The sequence below is a fragment of the Felis catus genome, chromosome A3 (assembly GCF_018350175.1).
Source record: "Felis catus isolate Fca126 chromosome A3, F.catus_Fca126_mat1.0, whole genome shotgun sequence".
Taxonomy (NCBI): Eukaryota; Metazoa; Chordata; class Mammalia; order Carnivora; family Felidae; genus Felis; species Felis catus.
In genome coordinates, this window is record NC_058370.1 from 113,680,000 (window position 1) to 113,706,040 (window position 26,041).

The 26,041-nt window shown below is 41.5% G+C and overlaps 1 protein-coding gene across 1 annotated transcript in view; it reads right to left on the bottom strand.

The window, feature by feature from the left end:
- Window positions 1–5,372: 5,372 nt before the first annotated feature.
- The window catches only part of TTC27 (tetratricopeptide repeat domain 27), a 188,164-nt gene continuing 167,495 nt past the window's right edge, over window positions 5,373–26,041 (bottom strand). The window contains exons 17-20 of the mRNA XM_045054699.1: window positions 16,622–16,819; window positions 15,225–15,336; window positions 10,611–10,711; window positions 5,373–5,611 (exon numbers count right to left, since the gene is read on the bottom strand). Of these exons, the coding sequence (XP_044910634.1) occupies window positions 5,489–5,611; window positions 10,611–10,711; window positions 15,225–15,336; window positions 16,622–16,819 (534 nt within the window). The 3' untranslated portion in view covers window positions 5,373–5,488. The remainder of the gene's footprint in view (window positions 5,612–10,610; window positions 10,712–15,224; window positions 15,337–16,621; window positions 16,820–26,041) is intronic.

A 26,041-nucleotide genomic window follows, 5' to 3' on the forward strand; every position in this document is an offset into this window, starting at 1 on the left:
CTAGTTCTGTAGCGGATACACATTTTTTTGTGTGTGAAAAAGAACTGTGGAGGAGGCATAAGCAGGTTTTCTGGCCAGACAGCTATAAAAATACCAAGACAGCTTTTATCAACCCTGGCACCAGACATACTCTAGGCCAAACTGATTTCGGTCAGTAGAGCGATGAAGGGCACCCAGAAGACTGGAAAAACTTTTGCAGCATTGTCTCTCAAACCACAGGGTTATGACCCCCACGGGGATTACGGAAACTGGAGCCAAATGCCTGGAAGCCCCCACCCAGCCACTCCACCAGTCCCGGGGACCCGAAAGACCATCCACAATGCCCCTTTCTCTTGATCATAACAAGAACTAATTGTGCACGGTTGCTCACAAAACACTTCACACACAGCATCTGATACGATCCCCACAGCAATTCTGTCTGGTCTGTAGGGCAGCGATTTGCAGTCTATAGTGGAGGAAAGTGAGGCCCACGGAGTGAGTTCAGGGGCTCAGATGTGGTCACGGCTAGGACACGGTGAGGCTGGGACTTCAATCCAGGGCTTCTAACCCTGGCTTCACCCTAGTCAGTCAATTCCCGGGGTCATCCTTCTCCTGCTGGCTTCTGCCTATCATCATCTCACTTTCCTTTTCCCAGCGTGGGTCCACCCAGAGAACTCCTGATGGCATAAAAATCCACCACTTTGTAAAACTCCATCACATTCTCTCCTTCTTCCCTTCCCCTGTCTGCGCATGCATCCCAGAAACTTGGGAAGGCTGCTACAATGAAGACACTGAGAACACGACACTTTGGCGTCATGGCCCAGCAGCACTGAATGTCACCAACCTCCCGCCTAAGGAACAGAAAAGGTTGTGTCAATGATTATTATCGGGTGGTTTCTAAGACACTGTGACGTGTATTGCTGTTAAACTTTTTCATTTTCAAAGCACTTCTACACGCATTTTCCGGTTGCTCTTGTTATAATATCTCTGTCTGTGGATCGCTGACAGGCTACAGAGAGATTAAGGGCTTCCTCAAGCCCCAAGCAACAAGCCTCAAACAACGGACGCTTCTAGCAGTACTCCCCTGTCTGTGAGCCACAGTAATAACTTCTGCATGTCTATAGATACCGACGTTCATTTGAGCTTTCAGTCTGGAAAAAGTTAGCAATGCATGGGTTAGCTCTTTAACAACATTAACATGATTTACTTCCTCCCACCCCTTTCTGGCAATGACACCACAAAAGATTCAAATATGGCTGATACTTACTGTTCAGAAGACCCACTTTAATACTATCAGTTTTCCACCTCACAGTCATTGGTGGGAGTCCCTTTCCATAGATCACAATGTTGGTACAGGGCCAAGAGATGGTGTGGTTGACTCCCAGGTCACTGTGGTTTATAAGAAGTCAGAATAAGAAAAAGGAAGACAGGTGTGACATCACTGGCAAGGGACAAATTTTAGCGTTGTGCTAAGCAAACTAATTAGCGCTGGCTCTGAATGATGTGGGAGGAGTAAAGACCCTGTCAAACAAAGCCCAGCCCAAGGAAGAAAAGGCCTGCATAAAAAGTCCAACCACCCTACTGAGTTTGCAAATCTCAGAATTGACATTAACTTGTTATTCCTCTCAAAGCCAATGGAAAAAACAAAATCAGCTCAAGCAAGCTCTTTATTAATCACTTTATTAACAAGGGTGAAAGAGAAAGTGCTTTATAATAAAGTAATGAGAACACGCACACACACTCACGCAAATGCACACACAATTGGTTTTAAATTGGCTTTGCTGCAAGCCACATATCCAGGGTAAGAAGTACCTCTTTGTCCACTTAAGCTCCTGCAATTAAAAAAAAATAAAATAAAAGAAGAAAATTCAAGATAAGCTTGGCTTTATAGTTCATTTGGTGAAAACCTAATGCAGCTACAATTATTATTAGGCCTTGGTCTGTGAAAGACTCTATAAGAGTTAAAAGCAAGCCAGCACTACCTTTAGCCCATAGGGATTACTCTTTTATTAGTATAGTCTTGGGATTAGTGGAAATGTCTGTCTAATGAATGCAGCTACTATATTTGAGCACATGCCTGAATAAGCTACTTGTTGATTGAAACCTATCTATTTATAAGCACTTCTGCACGTTGTGAAAAATCCATCTGTATCACCACAGCATGGCGCCCACCATTTGAATAAAGGCTCTTTACCATTTCACTATAGGGCCTGTCGAATGAACGCAGAAAGGAAGTATGTTGCATCTACTTAACAGGTTTTATTCCTCACTCTTGGCCAGTAAAGTAGAGTTACCTTATCTAAACAGTGATTTAGATTGATGTGGATGTTATAAAAACAGAAGTGGAAAAAAGTACTTTTCATGAGACTCACCGAGGGTTTTAACTTAGTAGATTTGCCACAGTTTGGATGAATGGTCACAAAGAGCCCAAACTAGCCATACCTTTGCTTATGTCACAGTCTTTGAGTGGAGTCTGGAAACTACACATACTTAGCATCATTTCTTCCTTAAATCTCTGCTTATGAATAGCACACTGATAGCATGTCCAACAGAAACCAGTAGAGCATGAAGAATAGCCTTGGTATACAAATAAGTCAATGTTTTCAATGTTTGGGGTCCTCATTACCGTGCTGAGGCTCCATTTGAGGTAAGGCCAAGCACTCACCCTAAAAAGGAACCTCAAAATCCAACCAGGGGTTCTGTAGTTCTGAACCACATCCACTCACTAGCGTTTGACAGACGCCCCATGGCTCTGCTTCCTGGACTCAGCATCAACTCTGTAAGTTTCCTGAGTTTGGGGTTTGGGTAAAGAGAAGGTATTTTATTTCACTGGGGTTTAACCCGTCTGCAGTTAGGGCCCCCATTTACTATGCGGCTTCTTTGGAAAAAGGCTAACAAAAACTTTTCTAAATTAAAAAAAAAAAAAAAAAAAGAGTACAATAATCTTAACAGACCACAGGCTATTATGTACTGGGATTCCACAGAATTTCTCTCCTTGAAGAACTTTATAAACAATGAAAGGCAAACATTCCAGGCATCCCATTGTGATAAAGAGAAGACAGAAATCAGCTGACCACTGGAAGCTTTTTCTAGCCCTGACATAGCAAGTTGAGAGAGTTCTGGCTATTGCTCTTTCTAAAGCCCATGAGCTTTAGAGTCCTGGTGATATCATAGACTTACCTAGTGCATAGTGAGAACGCAATTAACTTGTAGCTATTGGCACAATTATTCATGCTAGTGGGACTCAATACGGATTAAAGAATCACATCTTGTATATTCTTCCATTTGACAAGGCACAAAAGTAATGCTGAAAACAAAAGTAGTAATACTAGAAAATCAAAGTTGAAATTTATAAAAGACATTTGGAAATAGCAAATATTTAAATCATAATATAGCAATATGAAGCCTCAAAGACCCTACAGTAATGAAATACAGCAGTTTTAAGCTGATACTGTTTTACTGACTCTGCAACTGGGTGCAAGTACTCTAAGAGATATTAAGAACTTGATGGAAGGTACTGTTATTACCACATTCACTTTACAGATGAAGAAATCAAGTACCTGAGCATTAAGTGTTAGAGGTGGTAGAGATGAGGTTTTGATAAGACCCCAACATTTCCAACTTTACCATAGTACTTCCCCATATATTTTCTTCAATTATGTTAAACATTCACATAAGATTATTAAACATCATTAACAAGTCTACGTCTTTAAAAGAAGCCATTTAACAGCCCCCTCTTTTGTGAGATCATTCCAAAATAAAAGAGGGTGTAGGGCATCGTCCTGGAGAATTTGGTTCAACATAGCATTAGACAACAGGATGGGAAGGAGATAATCCTTTTGTGATTTGGTTTGTAACAACTCACACTCACCAACGTCTTTCTACCTTGAGCTGAACCTGAAGAAAATCAAACTGAGAATTAAAAACTTCTAATACTTGGAAACTCTTCTTCAGCCTTCCACTTGATTCCTGAAATCTTTGCCCCTCCCAGTATATGTCTATCCATTTTCTAGTGGGGATCACAGCTGGGTATTGATAGAGTTCATCTTAAAACCTCCCTCCCTCCATTTACCTACCTACTCCTCAACAGCTTCCATAACAGATTTGAATGGACATTTAATGTTAACTCAGGCTACTAGCTCACTTTATTGGGCTTTCTCACAGTTACTGTGTCTCCTGTAGGGGAAACTGCTTTGAGGAAGACACCGACTTTTTTTTTAGACTAGTGTACTAGAAAAGACAAGCAGGTGGTTAAGGAAACGAAGCATAGGAAACCATTTGTAACTAAAATTCATTGATGAAAGTTTTAAAATACTTTTTTTAAATGTTCAGAATTCCTGGGGCGCCTGGGTGGCTCATTTGGTTAAGCGTCTGACTTCAACTCAGGTCACGATCTCACGGTTCATGGGTTCGGGCCCCGCGTCGGGCTCTGTGCTGACAGCTCAGAGCCTGGAGCCTGCTTCGGATTCTGTGTCTCCCTCTTTCTCTGCTGCCCTGCTTGTGCTCTCTCTCCCTCTCAAAAATAAATAAACATTAAAAAAAAATGTTCAGAATTCCTATATTTGCAGAGTATGCATTTTTAAATTTCCTGCGACAGCTGAAACAAAGAAGGAAGGGGTGGTAATTATTCACATTTTATAAATAAGAACATAGATAAAAGCAAGGGTCAGATGACTGATGCACGGGACCCAAAATTCAGCAACCCACGCCAGGACTGAGAATTCCTTACTACGACTTTTGTAGTAAGATTATTAAACTCAGCTAATGCCTTCAATATTTGTTTCCACAGACATTGCTAAGAAAGCATTTTATTTTGGCATCTCTGTAACATGGCATCATTTATGGCTGTCTTCACTCATAATAACCTTATTGAACAACCATCTCGAGGGCTCGCAGGATATAAAAGGAGAAGGGTCTGCCTGGTTACTAGTGGCTAATGGTTGAATCAAAATTTGGGTTATGTCATTTTTTTTCTTGCATTTTCTTGATTTCGAAGCTAAACCATACCCACATTTCTAATTTAGCCAAGTCTGTATTTTTCAGACACAAATACGAAGTCTCAAGAAGGAAAAAGGTTTCTGTCACTCAATCTACCCTTTTACCACTTCTGAATAATAAAGCAGCCGATCTAACGATTCTACAAATTTGTAGTGTGTGATATTTTCTTCCTGGTATAGACTAAGTTTTTCCAAACGATGACCTGTATCATTTTAGGCTGAGAGAGAATAAACCCTATGCTAAAAAGAAAACTACAATTTGTTCGCTCTTTGTGCAGAAACACCTCAAGAATGATAAAGATGCTGAATTCAACTGTAACGAAGCCTAAAGAAACAGGGAACTTTTAACGTACTTCAGAAAGCTCAAACATTTGGAAAAATCACAAAACAAAAATGTTAGCCATAAAAGAGAAATTTATTTTAAAAAATCAGTATCTTGTGTTTCAGATACATAGGTATGAGAGAAACTCAGAAGGTGAGAGCTCCTTTTCCAGAAAGTGTTCCCAGGATGGTCAATACTGATTTCGAAACTCGTTGCTAAGGCCTTGTAGCTCAATTACTAGGGCGTCCATAGCTACCATTTCATCAGCGAGCTCCCTGGAAATCTCTCCACTCGCTGCATCTGTGAAAAGTTGCTGCAATATAAAGAACAAAGGAGAACTATCAAAACAATGACAAATCTCTTTAAACTAAGATAGGTACAGAGCAGAGAAGTCAAATTCCCTGTATATAATAATACCACATGACGGCAGCAATGGTAGGGTTTGTTCTGTTCACCATCCTGGAAACGCACAAGCTGCAAAACTGAGCCAGGCATCAAAAACGTGCCTGAACCTGTAAATTCGAATGAGCTGTGCTCTTTAGAACGGCTGCCCTGAATATCGGTTATTCATTTTGATGTCACAGGATGGTTTCTGGATTTTTCATTCAACAAAACAAATCTATTCATTGTGTATACAAACAAAACAAACACATTTTATATTCAACTTCATACAAATCATACCCTTTACGTTATTTTTTTAATGTTTATTTATTTTGACAGAGAGAGAGAGAGAGAGAGAGAGAGAGAGAGAGAGAGAGAGAGAAACAGAGCGTGAGCAGAGAGAGAGGGTGACAGAATCCGAAGCAGGCTCCAGACTGAGCTGTCAGCAAAGAGCCTGAGGCAGGGCTCAAACCCACGAACTATGAGAACATGACCTCAGCCGAAGTCAGACACTTAACCAACTGAGCCACCCAGGCACCCCCCTGCCTTTATGTTATTTAAATGTTAATTATGGCATAGGACTCAGGGGTCACAAAGATTATCAAGATTTGGTAAAAGCAAAGAATCCCAGCATATTAAAATAAAAATAAATGTGCTCTCTCCTCCTATAAAAGGAATTGCCTTGGGAGGTATATTGCAACATAGGTTGATGCCATCGTGGCTGAGACATTTTGGAAAGCCTCTGTTAGGAACTGCCTGCTGAGGCAAGACAGGCACCTAAAAAAATTAGCTTTGGGATTTTATGACCACTGTGTGTGTGTGTATGTGTGTGTGTGTGTGTGTGTGTGTGTGTGTGTGTGTTGATCAGAAATGTAATTTACTCAGCATACTATCTTTTTTTATTATTATTATTTTGAGAGAGAGAGAGAGCAGGGAGAAGGGCAGAAAGAGAGAGAGAGAGAGAGAGAGAGAATCCCAAACAGACTCTGCACTGCCAGTGCAGAGACAGACATGGGGCTTGAACCTACGAACCCATGAGTCAGACGTTTAACCAAATGAGCCACCCAGATGCTCCAGCACACTATCTACCTTCTTCATCAGACTTGACTAGCTGACCTGTTTACAAAAAGTAAATTTACCGTTACTGTGGGACTATTTACTATCACTACCATATATCACATGACAAATGTTCTGACAGAATTCTAAAGAGGGAGTCCCAAAGATGTTTTGAGGGATAGTATCATCACTGGGACAAGCTTAGAGTTTCACACAGTGATTTTTGGAGCTGAGAGCATTCACTCGAATGCAGGACATCATAAATGTTTAGTAAAGATTTGTCACATTACCGTGTAGTCACATTGTGTACAGCATTTCATAACAGACTGACATAAGAACGTTGCAATGTGATTGATAGAGAAAACACCTTTTAGGAAAATAACCTGGACTCACACAGCACATTTGATTTTTACTAAGAATTACAGTGCTTGCAAATCATCATGAATCTGCATCACTCCCCTATGAACTCAGGAGGAAGCAGATAGAAATCGAGGCTTAGAAAGAATGAATTATTTGCTGAGGATCCCTAAGCATGGAAATGATAAAATCTGTTCTGTGTCCGGGCTGTCCAGCATTTCCCCCAACAGCTCCATGCCCTCTGGAGCAAATCTGCACAGTGACAATGTGCTGAGGGGTGGAGAGTTGCTCCATCCTGGGGGAGCACAGACGGGACAAGTCTCTAGGTTCTCGGAGATTTTATTTCTATGAAGTCCCTGGCCTGGCAAGAAAAGATCAGAGACTGGTACGAACCAAGCTTACTGCAAGCTATTTAACTGAGCTATCCTATTCCATTTTCACTATTTAAGGTGCTCTCAAAAAGCGTTTTTGGGACTGCAATTCAGCTTTGCAAACCAATTTGTTAAAAAAAAAAAAAAATAGGAAGGGCATCTGATCTACTATAAAACCAGACTCCCAAATTTTATAGCAAAAAAATGTGCTTCAAAGGAGGCGTTGGGAGGCCATTTTTTCCCATTTTTGGATAACCCCTTAGGATCTAATGAGAACAGAATCTAAACATAGATGATGCTCTGAGTCCTTCTTTTCTTTTCTTTTTTAATGTTTTATTTATTTTGAGGGAGCAAGAGAGGATGTGAGCAGGAGAGGGGCAGAGAGACAGCGGGACAAGAATCCAAAGTGGGCTCTGTGCTGACAGCAGACAGTCCGATGTGGGGCTCGAACTCAGGGTCTGCGAGATCATGACCTGAGCTGAAGTCAGACTCTTAACAAACCGAGCCACCCAGATGCCCCATCTGAGGCCTTATCTTCAATGTTTGGGCATCTTCCACAATACAGGAGGATAGGCAGTCTCTGCACAGACAAGACTATTTAAGTATGTAAGTATAGATTTATATGCAATTAATAACTCATAAGAAAAAGCTTTGCACAGAGAGAAGGGAACTAGTAGAGTGTATCCTGAGGAAATAATCACGGGTAGGTAAGTGATCTAACCCAACTAGGAAACCACACTCCTGATCTGAGAAGAAAAGTCACAGGAAAGCTTGCTACCCTGACTTTTTTTGAGAGCTCATGCTGCTTTCTGAAAGACACAAAACTGAATTTATGCCACCAAGACGGGTGGGAGTACGGTTCCTCCTGGTAGATTATAGGAACTTGGTTCCAGCTTGCAGACTAAAAGGATAGTAAAGCAAGTTACTAATCTAAACAGGCGAAAACGATGTCCTCATCTGAAAAGATCAAACAATTGATAAAAAGGCATGCAAACTCTGGGAAGGGTTTTACACGTGTCCAGAAGTGACTTTCACTTGCCACACACAGACTCACTCTCAGAAGCGTTAGGATTCGTTTGCAAACCACGATTAAAAAGTGAAGACGAGTAAAAATGAGAAGAGAGGGGTGCCTGGGTGGCTCAGTCAGTTAAGGGTCTGACTTTGACTCAGGTCATGAGCTCGTGTTTCACGAGTTCGAGCGCCCCGTCGGGCTCTGTGCGGACAGCTCAGAGCCTGGAGCCTGCTTCGGATTGTGTGTCTCCCTCTCTCTCTGTCTCGCCCTCACTCACGCTCTGTCTCTCTCTCTCAAGAATAAACATTAAAAAAAAAATGAGAAGAGAAAGCACTGAATTGTGTTACAAGTTATATGCCTTTAAATTTTGCTTCCAAAAGTATAATCCACACCTGGCTATGCAGATTTCCCAGGCTCCGCCCCATGCCTGACCTGCCACAGGTAGAGACTCAGAGTCCAGGCTTCAAACAGTTGTCTCGGGGACTCTTCGGTGTCTCCATCCAAGTGCTCATTTATAAGGTGGCGTTTGTAGATTTTATATGTTTTAGTTGTCAAACCTGAGTCACCCACCTAAGTTAACAATGTTTGTGAAATCCATATACTACCTCCTTAATATTTGTCTCTAACTCAACTTTTTAAAGTTAAATTTTTTTAATTAAACAAATAATTTTTTTAATGTTTATTTATTTTTGAGAGAGAAAGAGAGAGAGCATGAATGGGAAAGGAGCAGAAGGAGAGGGAGATACAGAATCAGGCTCCAGGCTCTGAACTGTCAGCACAGAGCCTGATGCAGGGATCGAACCCACTAACTGAAATCATGACCTGAGTCAAAGTCGAATGCTTAACTGACTGGGCCACCCAGGTGCCCCGAACTTTTTAAATTTAAATAAAAGTCTTTTTTTTTTTAAGTCTTTTTTTAAAGGAAACATTACACTACTGTAAATGAAAAATAAGCAGGGGCGCCTGGGTGGCTCAGTTGGTTGAGTGTCCGACTTCAGCTCAGGTCATGATCTCATAGTTCGTGGGTTCGAGCCCCGCATCAGGCTCTGTGCTGACCGCTTGCTCAGAGCCTGGAGCCTGCTTCAGATTCTGTGTCTCCTACTCTCTCTGCCCCTCCCCCGTTCACGCTTTGTCTCACTGTTTCTCAAAAATAAATAAATGTAAAAAAAAAAATTTTTTTTAAGAAAAATAAGCAATAATATTCATGAAAATGTAGGTTTGATGTGCTAGTTATACTTTTTCTAGCATGCACTGAAATAAATATACACTAAAATCAAAAGTTTAGGCACTCATGCTCTTTCTCTCTCTCTCAAAAATAAATAAACATTAAAAAAAATTTCTTTTTAATTAAAAAAAAAAATTAGGGTGCCTGGGTGTCTCAGTTGGTTGAGCAGCTGACTTCAGCTCAGGCCATAATCTCACAGTTCATGAGTCCAAGCCCCACATCGGGCTCTGCTTTGATCCAGCGCCTGCTGTGGATCCTCTGTCTCCTTCTCTCTCTGTCCCTCCCCTTCCTCTCTCTCAAAAATAAATAAATATTTTTTAAAAAGACAAAAACAAAAAAACCTTTAGCCAAGTGCTATCAGTAACGTATGTGCCACACTTTGGGGAAAGCGACGGTAAGTGAAAGAGCATGGCTTTGGGGCACCTGGGTGGCTCAGTCAGGTAAGCGTCTGTCTGACTTTGGCTCAGGTCACGATCTCGCACTCCATGAGTTCAAGACCCGCATCAGGCTCTGTGCTGACAGCTCAGAGCCTGGAGCCTGCTTTGGATTCTGTGTCTCCCTCTGTCTCTGCCCCTCCCCTGCTCACGCTCTCTCTGCCTCTCAAAAATAAATAATATGTTTAAAAATTAAAAAAAAAAAAAAAGAGCATTGGTTTACTTTAACTTGAAGAATGCAGTAGAGCTGGATTATAAATATTAATTTCAAAGACTCCTGAGTTACCCAGGAAGGGTAGTTGAGCCATTAAGCTGATGATGCTGCCACCAGGACAACGGACCACCTGGGGGCTGATATCTGAAATGTCACGAGGGCCTAAAATTACTCCCAGTGTAAAAGACGACTTCAGAGCGGTCAGGTCATACTAACACCTTCTTCCTGTGACACTTCAAACGAATTGACATTTCACTCTTACCTTTGCTTTAGATACCAAGCCCTGTAAATTGAGTCGAACTGAGGAGAGCACCTGTACCGCCTCTTGGGGGCTGGATTTGTGTTGACTGTGTTTCATAGCCACTGAAAAACACACATCAGAGAAAACATGCATTAAATACCGGTCATGATAATTTACAAGTAAAAAAAAACAATTGCTTAATTAGGATTTTATAGTACAGACTCTACAAATATTTCTACATGGAGAGTCTTTATTTTGGTAAAAGGACAATAATTATGTGCACAATTCTCATTATCTTTCTTAGCACTTACTGCTAAAAGGAGAATTTTGAGGAAAATAGGTGATTTTTGGTACGTTACAAATCATCAGGAAGAGACCCTAAACACAGATACACACACACACACACACACACAACATATACAGACATACACTAATGAAACCAGGCAAAAAGAGACAAAATCTAACTGAACACAAGGTGTCCACAGAGGGCAAAACCAGATGTGGCAGATCTTAGTGTAGCTTCCCGGGGCACCAAGTCCTTAAAAGGGACTCACAGTAGCCAATGACACTGGCCTAGTGAAGCGACGTGACAGGTGCTGACAGCTCAATCCTAACCTCCTTTTCATACTCAGGGTTTCCATCACCATTCTGGAAGGAGTGATTTCCACAACCTATATGCTTGCATTCAGGGAGGTGACGGCAATGGGGATCTCTGGTTGCACTTGACATCAGCAAGGGCAGGGAGAGAACAGAGTTGCCTATGTGCCCCCACTCTGCCTCTAGTGAGCCAGGGAGCCCATTTCTTCCTAAAATGTGAAATTACCAAGAAAGCATAACCCTCACTAGCAGAAGGCCTGGCTATTCATGCTTTATAAGAACCAGTAAAGAGCTCTGTAAAAATACAGCACCTGATATCTCTCCACTGGTTTGTTCTTGTGTTTGTTCTTCTAAATTATGCTTGCTATAAGCAGACGCATAACCAGATCCAGTTTTAAAACTACGCTAACCAGTACAACAGTGCAAGTCTACTTAGTATCCTAGATCTTAGACCAGGAATGGAAATAGACGTCTTTCTTGAATGCGAACTCTGATCGTTTGGTGGAGACTGCCTGTGCCTGGCAAAAACTGTTTTATCATTAATTAATATCTTCCATGGTTGGTGAGAACCAAGTATGACATTCTCATTTCAAAATAATACTTAGACTTTGACATTTCTCAGCTAAGGGTTGAAAGAATGCATGGTAATCAACAATGTTCACCTCATCTTCAAAGGGCACAGTTAACCTGAAGATAGATAGTGAAGATTATGTCTGTGTCCCTCAGTAGAAGAAAATTTGACTATCATAGCTGAGGTATGTGGGCTGTTAAATACCTAGGAACGGAGCAGAAATAGCTGTGATTCTTTTTGTTATTGTTGTTGTTGTTGAGAGGGAGAGGGAGAGAGAGAGAGAGAGAGAGAGATAGCTCGAGGGGGGAAAGGTAGAAGGAGAGAGAGAGAGAGAGAGAATCTTCAGAAGGCTCCACACCCAGAGCAGAGCCCCAGTGCAGGGCTTGATCTCACAACTGTGAGATCATGACTTGAGCAGACATCAAGAGTCAGACACTTAACCGACCGAGCCACCCAGGCGCCCCTGTGATTCTTTTTTAAATCCTTATTTTAGTTCTGAAAAACAAAACAAATAAACAACAACAAAAACACAAAAGTAGATCAAAAAGACAAACACTATTAGACCCCTTCCTCAATCCCACTTCCAAAAGGCACTAGAGATAAAGATAGAGCTCCAGAAAAAGAGAGAAATAAACTGCTGCTTCAAATTATCAGCAAATCCAAGACAGCAGTGCTTCCTCCAGGTAGACTGTAGTTAAAATGCATAACTATTATTTTATTTTATTTTATTTTATTTTATTTTATTTTATTTTATTTTATTTTATTTTTTTAAACGTTTATTTATTATTGAGAGACAGAGAGACACAGAGCATGAGCAGGAAAGGGGTAGAGACAGGGGGAGACACAGAATCCGAAACAGGCTCCAGGCTCTGAGCTGTCAGCACAGAGCCCGACGCGGGGCTTGAACTCACAAACTGCAAGATCATGACCTAAGCCAAAGTCGGTCACTTAACCAACTGAGCCACCCAGGCGCCCCCATAACTATTATTTTAAAAGTTCCTGGATGGCAAAGAAAGAACCAGCTTTTGCGCACCCTTTCCCAGAAAACAGAAGAGCGGACGCTATAAATGAATAGCCCCCAAACAATACAAAGGGGCACAAAATGACAACGTTGTTATTCAAAGGTCTCAAACCCTATGTAGACACTGCAATGTCTTCTCCGGCCTTTTGAAGTACATAGCTACTCTTACAAACAGCAACTCAAAGGAGTAATTGTGAGGAGATTTTTTTTTTAATGTTACATTGCCTTTTCAGAACTGAGCAAGGTGGGCAACAGAATAGAATAGAAATCCAGTTCATTCCTCAGCTAAGCATTGGTATACAAAAGCAACAAGAGGGGCGCCTGGGTGGCTCAGTCGGTTAAGCGTCCGACTTCGGCTCAGGTCATGATCTCCCAGTCTGTGAGTTCGAGCCCCATGTTGGGCTCTGTGCTGACAGCTCAGAGCCTGGAGCCTGCTTCGGATTCTGTGTCTCCCTCTCTCTCTGTACCTCTCCTGCTCGCATTCTGTCTCTCTCTCTCTTACAAAATAAAATAAACATTAAAAAATATTTTTTTAATTAAAAAAAAAAAGCAACAAGAAAAGGCAAACATTTATCTTTATCAATCTAAAATATCACCAGAAACTAAACCCGAGCATCCACTAAAATATGCTTAAAATGTTGTCGGAGCACCAACACCTAAATCATTAAAGTCAAAGGGAACTTAAAAGAATAAACACTTGTTTTTCTCCCAGTATTGCCTTGATGAAAAAACAGTGTCCAAAATAGTTTCAAACCAACTTTAAGAAGTAAATGAAGATTTTTTACTGCAGCACTTATTTCTTTAACCTGTGCATTTATACTTGACAGGTTCAATAGCAACACTTAGTGATTACAGAAAATACCTTGGCTTTAACTGTTACAAAGCTAGCTGTTCACAGAAATGTTTAGGGTTGGCAATTTGAAGTAGATAAGATAAATTCTTCCAAGGAGATTGCACCTTGCTATAATTATGTACATAATACACGTGGCTATGGGGGTTCCCAAACCTGGTACTATATCCACAGAGGTCAAAGGCACAAGAACTGAACTCCATCTAAGCCCACCCACCATGGCCAACACAAGCCACATGAACTGTAGCCACATTCCATGGGTCTCCCAGCAATGACCTCCACCTTATCTACTCTGAACTTCAGCTAGACAGAGATCAGCACGTCTACTGGATCTGCCAAGCGGTAGGCAGCCCAGAAAACTGGATATTTATATCCCTTTTGTCAAGGATATCAAAGACCAGAAGTAGAATTATTATCTACTAAGCCCATTTCTAAGCTGTTTGAATGTTCTGTGACTTCTTTAGAGACATATTAAATGCTATTTTTGTTCTTCATTTTTCTCTTTTTAGTTCTGCATGCCTTATCATATAGCTCAGATCCTCTACCCCAGAGGAACAGGGCTGAGGTGAGAACGTAAGGGATTAACATTTAAACCATGTGTAGGATACTGTTAAGTTTTTGAATATGTTTTCATTTACTTCCTAACAATCAGAGGTAGGTATTACCCCCATTGTACTGATGAGGGAACTAAGGCTCAGAGAGAAGTCATTTACCCAACGTCACCTAACAATTTTCTGGTGGAGCTGGTCCTGGAGTTTAGGTCTCCCTGGTTTCAAGGGTCTACCCTTTTTATGGTCCCGTGTTGGCTCCCCAGTTACTGTAATTAATAGTTGCAGGAGAAGTTGGAGGAAGACTTTAGGATAGGATCATAGTCCCTGTGATCCAGTTCTTAGCACTGTAGCTTCATTATTTTATTTGAACTCCCTTTCCAGGGCCTCACACACCCATGTTCAAATATAAATATAGAAATGTATTATTAACTTATCCGGTATATTTCTCTTTATGCAAATAATTAAAAGGAACCTTTATCTGGAATATATTTGCCCAACAGGCATACAACTTTATACGTAAGGTTATCCCTCCCTTCAAATATCACCCACTAAATCTCCCAAAGGCAGGGACAGGATATTTTTTGTTTCTTTTGTATAAGCCATAGCTTTTTGTACGTTGCTATGTACTCCAGGAATCTACGTATTTCTGATAATAAATATTTCCATTTATAAAGGAATAGGAGTCAGCAAATGTTAACAGATTTCCCTACCGCTATATGATAAACACAAGTAGACTCTATGTGCCGTGAAGGTTGGCTACAGTTGTGAAGATACTTCACGTACTGAAAGCTCCTAACACCTGTCACTCAGAGGGCATTCAAGCCTCTATCCCGCAGACCGCTCTATCCTATATTTGTTCAGATTACTCCAAAGTACTTACTACACGGTAGTTGGTCTTATAAAGATCTGCTGAATCAAATACAACAATTTCAATACGATGAAATAATCTGAAATGATGTGTAATGGAACTTCACTTCTGACAAATACTTTTTCAGTAAAAATACATTAAAGCATGGCAGGGATATCCGAACATTACATCAAATACCATGTGCGAGGCCTAAGGCGTTCTGAACCACTTCCTTAAATGATGTCATATCTTTCTCCCAACAACTGGACTGTGTGTCGCACTTGTATGCCTTGGAGAGATACTGGAACGCCTGAGGACAGAGAAAGAACAACGTTCAGAATAACAAGTGTAATTCACATTTCAAACGCGGCTTCCTGGAAGTCATATGGAACTAATTCCAACTTGAAAAACGAGCGTTTGTGTCACGCAGCACAGGCTTTACTACTCTCATCAAAGAAGGGGTACAGATGCACACCCGACAGCAATAAGCAATTAAAAGCAATCAAAGGGATGTATCTGATAGAGACATTTCCCTCCAAAGAGAAAAACAGAAATGCCAGGTTTGGAAATCTAGAAGAAGCTTGCACACCTTTCCTCAGCATCGGTAGCCATCAGCTTACGAGCCCCGTTTGGAAAACGAGGCATGAACCCAGGCACAACTATGGGATTACTCAAAGGTGTGTGTACTCACAGAAGTTTAAGACACTTTCACAGCTCCATCCCTGCAGAATCTTGAGGGAGAAGTCACAGATGAGAGACTTCAGACTACCCTTGATTCCACATATGCAAGGCCTCATAATTCAAGAAGAAATGGAAGGATGGCAGGTAGGAGTGTGTGCATGCGTGCATGTAAGTATGTGTTCTCTGGGCAGACAGGCAATGGCAGAAGCCAGCTGGGTGGACGGAGGGAGGAGAGACGGCTAACCATCCCACAGATGAGCTGTACTGCAGCAAATTCCAAACTCACGCAAGGAGTACATTTGATTTGTTGTGGATGTTTTGAAAAGAACAGAAAACAATTATTTCAACCTTGGAAACCCTGGGGGCTCCCTTAAGCCAAAGGCATTACTTGAGTGTAACTGGTGTTCTAACGCACTTTCGAGAAAGGGGCCGGGCGACCTTTGTAAAGCATTTTATGTTTAGACTTAAAGCTCGCCTCTGATATTCTTATCTGGTTCCTTTTTCTTTTTCCCTTCCATGGTCCCCATCTCAGATCTGAATGCTCTTCTGTCCTTGAGCCCCATCTACCCGAGTCTTCAGCAAGGGGCCTGGAGCAAGGGCTGCAGGGTATATACTGTGGACAGCTACTTGAGGCAGCTCCAGCACGGGAGCAGGTCAGACAGAGCCTTTTGCAGGAAGCAGAGAACAACCGTGTGAGAAAAACCCATGAAAAGAGAAAAGATGAATGCTTACGAGTCTTAACCTGCCCGCAATTCCAAGTGCTTATGTTAAAGATTCTGAATCAAGACAGAAGACCTGAGCATATCCATCTTCCCCTTCAAGCTATTTATCTCTGCTTCCAACCATCAAAGCAGATGCCCCACACGTAATTCAAGCAAAAGGCAAGCACCCCGGAGGACTGGAAGAGGACTGACCTTTTCATTTTCATCAGGCTTTTCACTCTGCCCATTTCCATACAGTTGGGCATACAGCCTCCAGATTTCTCCATCATTTGTCACTCTTGAAGTCACTCTGCCAAGTAACTCCCGCAGCTTTCCTTTGAGGTCAGTTGCAACATCTCCACTTCGATCAGTCATCCCATCAAGCACTGCCCTGACCAGAATTTTAAGGACCTTAAAAAATGCGCAGAACAAACGGGTAAGCCAAGAACAACGAAATAATAACAAAAAACAAAGGGCTACCATCAGCATCATCAATGACAATGATGGTGAAAAACCTTGAGACCTGGTGGAATATCACCTTTACACTTTTTACAAATAAAAGTCCTGAACCACTCTCTAGAATCACATACTGACAAGCTCTCTGTGCTCCCTTTTAGGGCTCCTTTGGGGGCTCTTCTTTCATAGGCTCGATGCCTCTGTCTTCTCAATCTGAGTGCTCTCTCTGAATGATCTGATGGACACCTGTAGCTTTTAGGACTGTAAGCTCAGACTCATGGTCCGAATCGCATATAGCAAAAGAGTGGACAGGAGAACATTTAATTGCGTTTTTTCTTTCTTGTTTGGACAAGATCTCCACCTGCAAATTCACACTACAATCCCAAATGTGTAGTTTTAATTCTGAAAGTAATAAAATTCATATTACAATCCCATTCATGACTTTAAATCTGAAAGTAACAAGGCAGAAGAGACTATATGAATATGCACTATCAAGTGATCATTTTTAAACATTTCAAGGATTAACACGCTTTAAAATGGATGATCTATTAAAATAGTTACTATCAAGTATAAATGAAGCATACTAAATTAGTAAAATACTCTGTTTTCTCTAGGATCTGACAATTGGCCCAACATCCCATCTCTTCACTTTACCTACATGAAGAGACAATGGGCAGGAGACAATTTTTAGCCTTCTCGCCAATAAAAATGGAGAGTGGCAGTGTACATGTTTGAGAGGAGAAAGGTCAGAAAAGGGAGAGCAAGAAAGAGAGAGAAAGAGAGAGATTGAGAGTGTGTGTGTGTGTGTATGTGTGTGTGTGTGTGTGTGTGTGTGAAGGGAACAGTAAAGGGTAAGGAAGTGGTGTGTCTGTGTGAATAGGAGCAGGGTAGGGTGAAGAACTATAGACAGATACCAAAGCCTCCACATAATTCATATGCAGATGTCACAAGAAGAGAGTGGGACCCTGAACAGGTGTGCAAGCAAGACAAATGTCTTCATAGTCTATCTGTATGTTCAATGGCCAGATATATGTAGAAGAAAGTTCTGTAAGAAGAAACAGATAACAGAAGTCACTCATGGCCATGGCAGATATTACCTAAAGAGATTCTTCCGGGTAAGAATCATATTACAGATAGAATCTTTTTTTTTTTTAAGTTTATTTATTTGTTTATTTTGAGAGACAGAGCGTACATGAGCAGGGGAGGGGCAGAGACAGAGAGAGAGAGAGCATCCCAAGCAGACTCCATGCTGTCAGCACAGAACCCAGTGTGGGGCTTGAACCCAGGAACCATGAGAGCATGACCTGAACCAAAGTCAAGAGTCAGATGCTCAACCGATTGAGCCACCCAGGAACCCCCAGATAGAATCTTAAGGAACGCACACTTAAGGGAAGATGAATAGAGGTCTATGCATGAGTGAGACTAAAAAGGAGTGTTCAGAAAAACAGGAGAAAGTGATGTTATGGAAACCAAGGAAGGAGGAAGTAAGAAGGAGAGCACATCTACAAAAGTTTAGGGCTGGAAGACTCCACTAGGCTTAGCAATAACAAGCGTTTATGACTGTATCCAGACCAAAAGTCAGAAGAAGAAAGGCAGGAGACATTATGATTTCAGACAAGAGACGTAGAAAGAGAGAGAACAATGTGAAAACCAAGACAATTATTAATATCATAAAAAACAAAAAGCAATAAAACAAACCACCAATCATAGTACCTTGTAATATTTTAAATTTTGTATGTAAAGCATAGAATGTTAATAGAGAATATTCATTTAACCAAAAAATTTAATGTAAATATATTAAGAAGATAAAAGAAGTAGTAGAGATGCTGATACAAGGGAGTTAAGACCTTGCTTACTATAATAGGAAATCAACAGATAATATCTAAATTTGGTTAAAAAAAAGCAGCAGCATATACTTATATTATGAAATCTGGAAATGTGCAAATGGGAAAAGAAATACAGTATATACTAAATGCTATACATTCCTTTAGGGAGTAGGATCTTGAGGACTAGAAAGGGGTAGAGCAGGAAATTGCTACATTTTGTTTTAAGCCTTTTACTACTATTTAACTTGTGTACATGTTTGTGTTATCTTAATAAAATAAAATTTTAATTTAAAAACAGAAAAGGCAAGTATAAACACATTCAAAGATTGGAAAAGATGAAACAAAAAATGACGGCAACATGAATATTCATTTATTAGATTTTACTTTCAATTTATGTCCTTGGCACAGGGGAGGGGGTGGTTAGTGACTGAAAGGGGGCTGGGACAGCTTTGGGAGAGCTGGCAATGATCTGACTCATGCTCCAGGGGCTGGGGACACAAGTGTGTTCCCTTCATGAAAATTCCTATGTTTACTTATGATCTGTATAGTTTTCTATATGTATACTCTAATAAAACATTAAATAAGAAGTTATTTCCTGTAATTAAGAAAGTCCCATGCACTAAAGGGAAAGAAGAGTTATTAAACTCCATTAACAAATGGAGTTAATTTATAATCTTAAAAAGTAGTCTCAGAGTGATAACAGAATTATTTTTAAAAAAACATTAATTTTATAATTTACTGTCTAATAGCACCATTTTCCTCAAACTAATTAGTGAGAAAAACTGCATTCTAGTTATACAGACTGACTACAAAAACAGTAACTTTTAACACATATTTAAATTCTTCTTTAGAAAGTAAATATGTGTAAAAAAGAAGAAAGGAAAGGAAAGAAGTAAATATTTGTAACTTAAAAGAAGCAAAGGAGTGGCGCCTGGGTGGCGCAGTCAGTTAAGCGTCTGACTTCAGCCAGGTCACGATCTCGCGGTCCGTGAGTTCGAGCCCCACGTCGGGCTCTGGGCTGAGGGCTCAGAGCCTGGAGCCTGTTTCCGATTCTGTGTCTCCCACTCTCTCTGCCCCTCCCCCGTTCATGCTCTGTCTCTCTCTGTCCCAAAAATAAATAAACGTTGAAAAAAAAATTAAAAAGAAGCAAAGGAGGAGGGGGCGCCTGGGTGGCTCAGTTGGTTAAGTGTCTGACTCTTGATTTCAGCTCAGGTTATGATCTCACAGTTCATGGGTTTGAGTCCCACATGAGGCTCTGTGCTGACAGCATGGAGCCTGCTTGGGATTCTCTCTCTCCCTCTCTCTCTGCCCCTCTCCTGCTCACACACACATGCTCGCTCTCTCTTCTCTCTCATTCTCTCTCAAATAAATAAGCTTAAAAAAGAAAAAAAAGCAGCAAAGGTTACTACAATAGAACTTCTCTGACTAAATGAACACCAAACAATACAATTTCCTCTTGGGTAGTCTATGATGTTTACCAGCATTACAATCTTTTGCATAATCAAAAATGAAAAAAAAAAAAGTTAAACAAGTAAATGTAACCTAAATAAAAATGTAACTATTAGGAATAAATTAGTAGTAACTGGTTAAAACAATGAATTACTAAGTACGTAATAAGCGGCTGAAGAATAGAATATTGAAGTTGAAGAATTTAGAGATGGAACAATTCTTGGGGAAACAGAATCCAAGATACGGCCACTTGAATGGGGTGCTCATATGGAGAAAACAAAAGGACAAAAAACTTTATGTCCAAAGTACTAGAAGTACCATCTACCTAAAACACCAAGTAGTCAAGACCGGCTAGATCTAGAGTAAAGAGGAAGCATACAGAATCAGTTGCTAAAGTCTGCCGAAAGTAAGGGGGTACAGCTACAACACTGGTGAACAGTGGTAATGAGGTCGGGCCTTCTACCTACTACATCACAGAATCGTTGTATCAAGGAGTCAACACACATGTAAACAGTTTCGAAACCGTAAAGCAATATAAACCTATAAACGATTAGGATTATCAATGATCCTCAACTTCCTAACTACATCAGAAGTGGACAGCAAAACCCTCACAGTTAACTCACTCACCAGGTGCCCCTGACTTTCCTTATGCTTCAAAACAGACCTAAAGAGGGGCGCCTGGGTGGCACAGTCGGTTAAGCGTCCGACTTCAGCCAGGTCACGATCTCACGGTCCGTGAGTTCGAGCCCCGCGTCGGGCTCTGTGCTGACAGCTCAGAGCCTGGAGCCTGTTTCCGATTCTGTGTCTCCCTCTTTCTCTGCCCCTCCCCCGTTCATGCTCTGTCTCTCTCTGTCCCAAAAATAAATAAACGTTGAAAAAAAAAATTTTTTTAAACAGACCTAAAGAAAAACGTAATCTATGACGTGGCATCGGCTCTCAGTACCTCCCCAGTGCCTCCGCTATGAGCATCACTACGTGGTAAGCATGTGACCAACCTGATCTCACTGGGGTCTCACATCAATCCTAGGACACAGGCACTTTACTATCCCCACTTTACAAATACACTTAGGCAAGAGAGGCAAAATGTACTTTCTCTGCGTCCCCTAGCAAGTGAGGTGCAGAGAGGGGTCCTGAACACCAGTGACAGTTGACTCCTGAGCTCTGATGGAGAAGACTATGACAATGGTAGATAACAGTTACATATATAGATGTGAGAGGGACAGAGAAAGAATATGAGCATGTGTGAGAACCAGAGCCTCTACAAAGGTCCCCTTGTTATTTGCACTCTGCAGATGAAGAAACTGGAGCACAGAGAAGTCAAGTAACTTGTCCAAGGTCACACAGCTGGGGAAGGCGGCGTTGGATGTGAACCCGTAGTCCAAGTCCTGGATCCTGCTGTCAAGCATTGGCTGTGTTAATTTACAAAGCACAGCTCCTTACTCCTCTGTTATTTCCTCCTTTCTAATAAGAAATAGTTTTACACCAGAAAAATTTATTTTTTATGAAATATGTATACTAGTAACTTTGATCATTTCATTATCATTTCCCCCAAATCTATCTATCTATCTATTTATTTATTTATTTATTTATTTATTTATTTATTTATTGAGAGAGAGAGAGAGCGCGCGCATGAGTGAGGGAGGAGCAGAGAGAGGGAGACACAGAACTCGAAGCAGGCTCCAGGCTCTGAGCTGTCAGCATAGAGCCCGATGTGGGGCTTGAACCCACGAACCATGAGATCGTGACCTGAGCCGAAGTTGGACACTTAACTGACTGAGTCACCTAGGCACCCCTTCTTTGTCAAATCTTGAATCAACCAAAACCAAACAGGTTTTTGTAATTTTATTTTTTATTGTTTTTTTTTCTCAAGACATCAGAGCCAATAAAAAATAAAAAGGGAAAATAAAATTCCCAAATACAAGTATTACTAACATTGCAGTGAGTTTCTTCTAATTTTTTTGCTATGTGTAAATTTTTTAATACTATGTAAACTGTCTTCTCTTACCTGTTTCGCTTAACATTATGTCATAGTATTTTTTTGTTTTCATATAATCTTTAAAATAGATTTTTTATTTTTTTTTTTAACGTTTATTTATTTTTGAGACAGAGACAGAGCATGAACGGGGGAGGGTCAGAGAGAGAGGGAGACACAGAATCTGAAACAGGCTCCAGGCTCTGAGCGGTCAGCAGAGCCCGACGCGGGGCTCGAACTCACGGACTGTGAGATCGTGACCTGAGCCGAAGTCGGCTGCTTAACCGACTGAGCCACCCAGGCGCCCCTAAAATAGATTATTTTAACAGATTCAAAATATTCCATTGGGTTGACAGACTGTAGTCTATTTAACAATTTTCCCTGTAGTCAGATAAATACACTGCTTCCATGACTGCCAGTGTTGTTTTTATTACTGTAAGTAACACTTCAATGCCTATCTTTTGTGCCCAAAGTTTTTTTCAACACTAAAACTTTCCTTAGGTTAGAATTCCAGGAACAGGGGTGCCTGGCTGGCTCAGTCAGTGGAGCCTGTGATTCTGGATCTTGGGGTTGGGAGTTTGAGCCCAACATTGGGGGCAGAGATTACTGAAAAAAATAAAAAAAAATCTTTAAAAAAGAAAACAAAAAAAGAATTCCAGGAACAGAATTATGGAATCAAGGGAATAAACATTTTAAGAATCTGGAGGTGTGATACTTTCTAAAAGGGCTAAATCAAATTAGATGCCTATCGGTAGTACATGAAAATGCATCACTTCACTGTGCATTACCAGCACTGGCTGTGTTAATTACTTTTTAAATCTCTGATATTTTGTTCTGCTAAAGGTATATGCAGCTATTACAATGAATGCTATTTCTTTTATTATTAGTGAACTTAAATCTCTTTCCAAATGTTTGCTACGTAAACATAGTTCCTTTTTTTTTTTTAAATTTACATCCAAATGAGTTAGCATAGAGTGCAACAATGATTTCAGAAGTAGATTCCTTAGTGTCCCTTACCCATTTAGCCCATCCCACCTCCCACAACCCCTCCAGTAACCCTCCGTCTGTTCTCCATAATTATGAGTCTCTTCTGTTTTGTCCCCCTCCCTGTTTTTATATTATTTTTGTTTCCCTTCCCTTATGTTCATCTGTTTTGTCTCTTAAAGTCCTCCTATGAGTGAAGTCATAGGATTTTTGTCTTTCTCTGACTAATTTCACTTAGCATAATACCCTCCAGTTCCATCCACGTAGTTGCAAATGGCAAGATTTCCTTCTTTTTGATTGCCCAGTAATACTCCATTGTGTGTGTGTGTGTGTGTGTGTGTGTGTGTGTGTGTGTGTGTGTATTTATATACCACGTCTTCTGTATCCATTCATCCATCGATGGACATTTGGGCTTTTTCCATACTTTGGCTATTGTTTTTTTTTTTTTTAATTTTTTTTTTAACGTTTATTTTTGAGACAGACAGAGACAGAGCATGAACGGGGGAGGGGCAGAGAGAGAGAGAGGGAGACACAGAATCGGAAGCAGGTTCCAGGCTCTGAGCCATCAGCCCAGAGCCCGACGCGGGGCTCGAACTCACAGACTGTGAGATCGTGACCTGAGCTGAAGTCGGAGGCTTAACCGACTGAGCCACCCAGGCGCCCCAATACTTTGGCTATTGTTGATAGTGCTGCTATAAACATGGGGGTGCATGTGTCCCTTCGAAACAGCACACTTGTATCCTGTGGATAAATGCCTAGTAGTGCAATTGCTGGGTCGTAGGGTAGTTCTATTTTTAGTTTTTTGAGGAACCTCCATACTGTTTTCCAGAGCGGCTGCACCAGCTTGCATTCCCAAAACATAGTTCCTTTGAAAGATATTTAAACATTTTCTTAATTTGTGCTGAACTCATTTTTTTCCAATATGAAAACAGCTTTACTGTTGATCATTTTGGAAATTATATAGCTCACAAGCTAACCCATGGCTAGCTCCTCTTTCTGAACCCCAAGTCCATACATCGCTTGAGAAAGGAGAAAGCTGATGAATCTGAGGTGGAAATAGCAAATACGTGAGAAACCATGGGAGACAGCAACTGGCTGGTCCCGGTATGGGGGAGAAGGGCAGCCAAGGGCAGAAGAGTGCCAGGCACCAACATTCACAGGTGAGTGCTCTCCAAGCCAGCCCAGGGCAAGCCAGAGACCTGTGGGTACAGCAGGGCAGAGGGCCCGGCCAGTGGGAAGTGGAAAGCAACAGGCCCCAGCGGCCTGGCTGGCCCCACACTTTCTGAAGTTAGAGGGCTACTCAGGAACACGGGCACGCGGAGAAAGCAGCACCTGGCAGAGAAAAGGGAGGTTTCCCGAGGAGCCAGGCTACCTGGTGGTGGTGGGAGGGGGCAGTGGTGAGGTGTACCCAAGGGGTGAGACTCCTCCTAGGACCCAGACTCACAAGAAAGGGCACCCCTTAGGTCCTGGGCTTGCGTGAACCCCTCCCACCAGCACACATTACCCGTGCAAAGCCGGCATCACCAGGGGAGTATGAGCCAACAGGAAAAAAATGAAGACATCTGAAAAGTGCAACCATAACGAAATAAAACGAAGAGCTTCCGTGAGAAAGAATTAAAGGGTCATGTGGGAGAAAACTTTTTACCTTGTTTTCATTATATATATCGCCTTAGAAAGGGAAGAAGGAAAACCAAGGTGATGGTGAGACGCCAGGGGTAGTAGCATAAGTGGGGAAGAGAACAGGGTGAGGAATGGGCCTGGAGCGGCTGTCACAGAGAAGGGAAGTGTGGAGATGAGATGGAGAAGCCACAGCTAGTAAGGTAAGAATTGTAAAATTCTGGAAACCAAGCAAAGGATGCGTTTCGAGGAGGGAGTGGGATCTGTGGCAGTAAACACTGCTGACAGGCTGAAGAACCTGAGGCCTGACAAGTGTCCCCAGGTAGTGTTAGGACGCACGGACCTGACAACAACAGGGCTCAGTAGCCTGGGGGAGATAAAGCCTAACCTGCATGGACTCCAAAGAGGCTGGCAGCAGGGAAGTGGGGCCATGTGGGAAGATGCTTCTCCCTAGCTAAGGAGCCAAAGAGAAACTGTGTGGGGAGTGGGGAGAAAGTGAGTGTGCTTGGAATGTGAATGTGTTGGCCGACATTGTGAACGTGCAAAAATTAGAGCAACAGATACATGCATTCAGTAGTATTTTCCCATTTGTAATGTAACACAACTTACAGAGGTGATGAGAAGACAGGGCCAACAAGACTTTTTATCTGAAAACGAATCCTAACAGTCTACCTCTTCACTAGATACTTTTAGTCTGTGTTTACTTTCTTGGGATTCTGGATACCCATGTGGATCTAATGAGACTTTGGAAGCCTCTTTCCAAAATATGCGCATGCCCACACACATGTCTTTTTCACAGTGCTGCAGGTCATATCACGATCTCCTGAAGCTTAACAATGGATCCTTCTTAGAAATCCTAGTGTGTGTGTGTGTGTGTGTGTGTGTGTGTGTGTGTGTGTGAGAGAGAGAGAGAGAGAGAGAGAGAGAGAGAGAGAGAGAGAGAGAGAGAAACCAAGACTCTTAACTGGAGAGAACTGGCAGTTACCACAGGGGACATGGGTGGGGGGATGCGTGAAATAGGCAATGGGGTTCAAGGAGGGCACTTGATATGATGAGCACTGGGTGATGTAGGGAAGTGCTGAGTCACTATATTGTACACCTGAAACTAACATAACACTGTGTATTAACTATACTAGACTTGGACAACTTAAAAATAAGAGAAATCCTATTTTTGTCCACCGTGGCATGGGATTCCAGTCTTTTCTGTCAATATTGCATATGACTAAGAGCTATTTGAAAAGCTTTATTAGTTTCCTATAGGGAGTTCCCTCCCTATCCTTACTATCTCTTTTGTCACTTCCAGATGTTCGGACAGCTGGCACTGTTTGC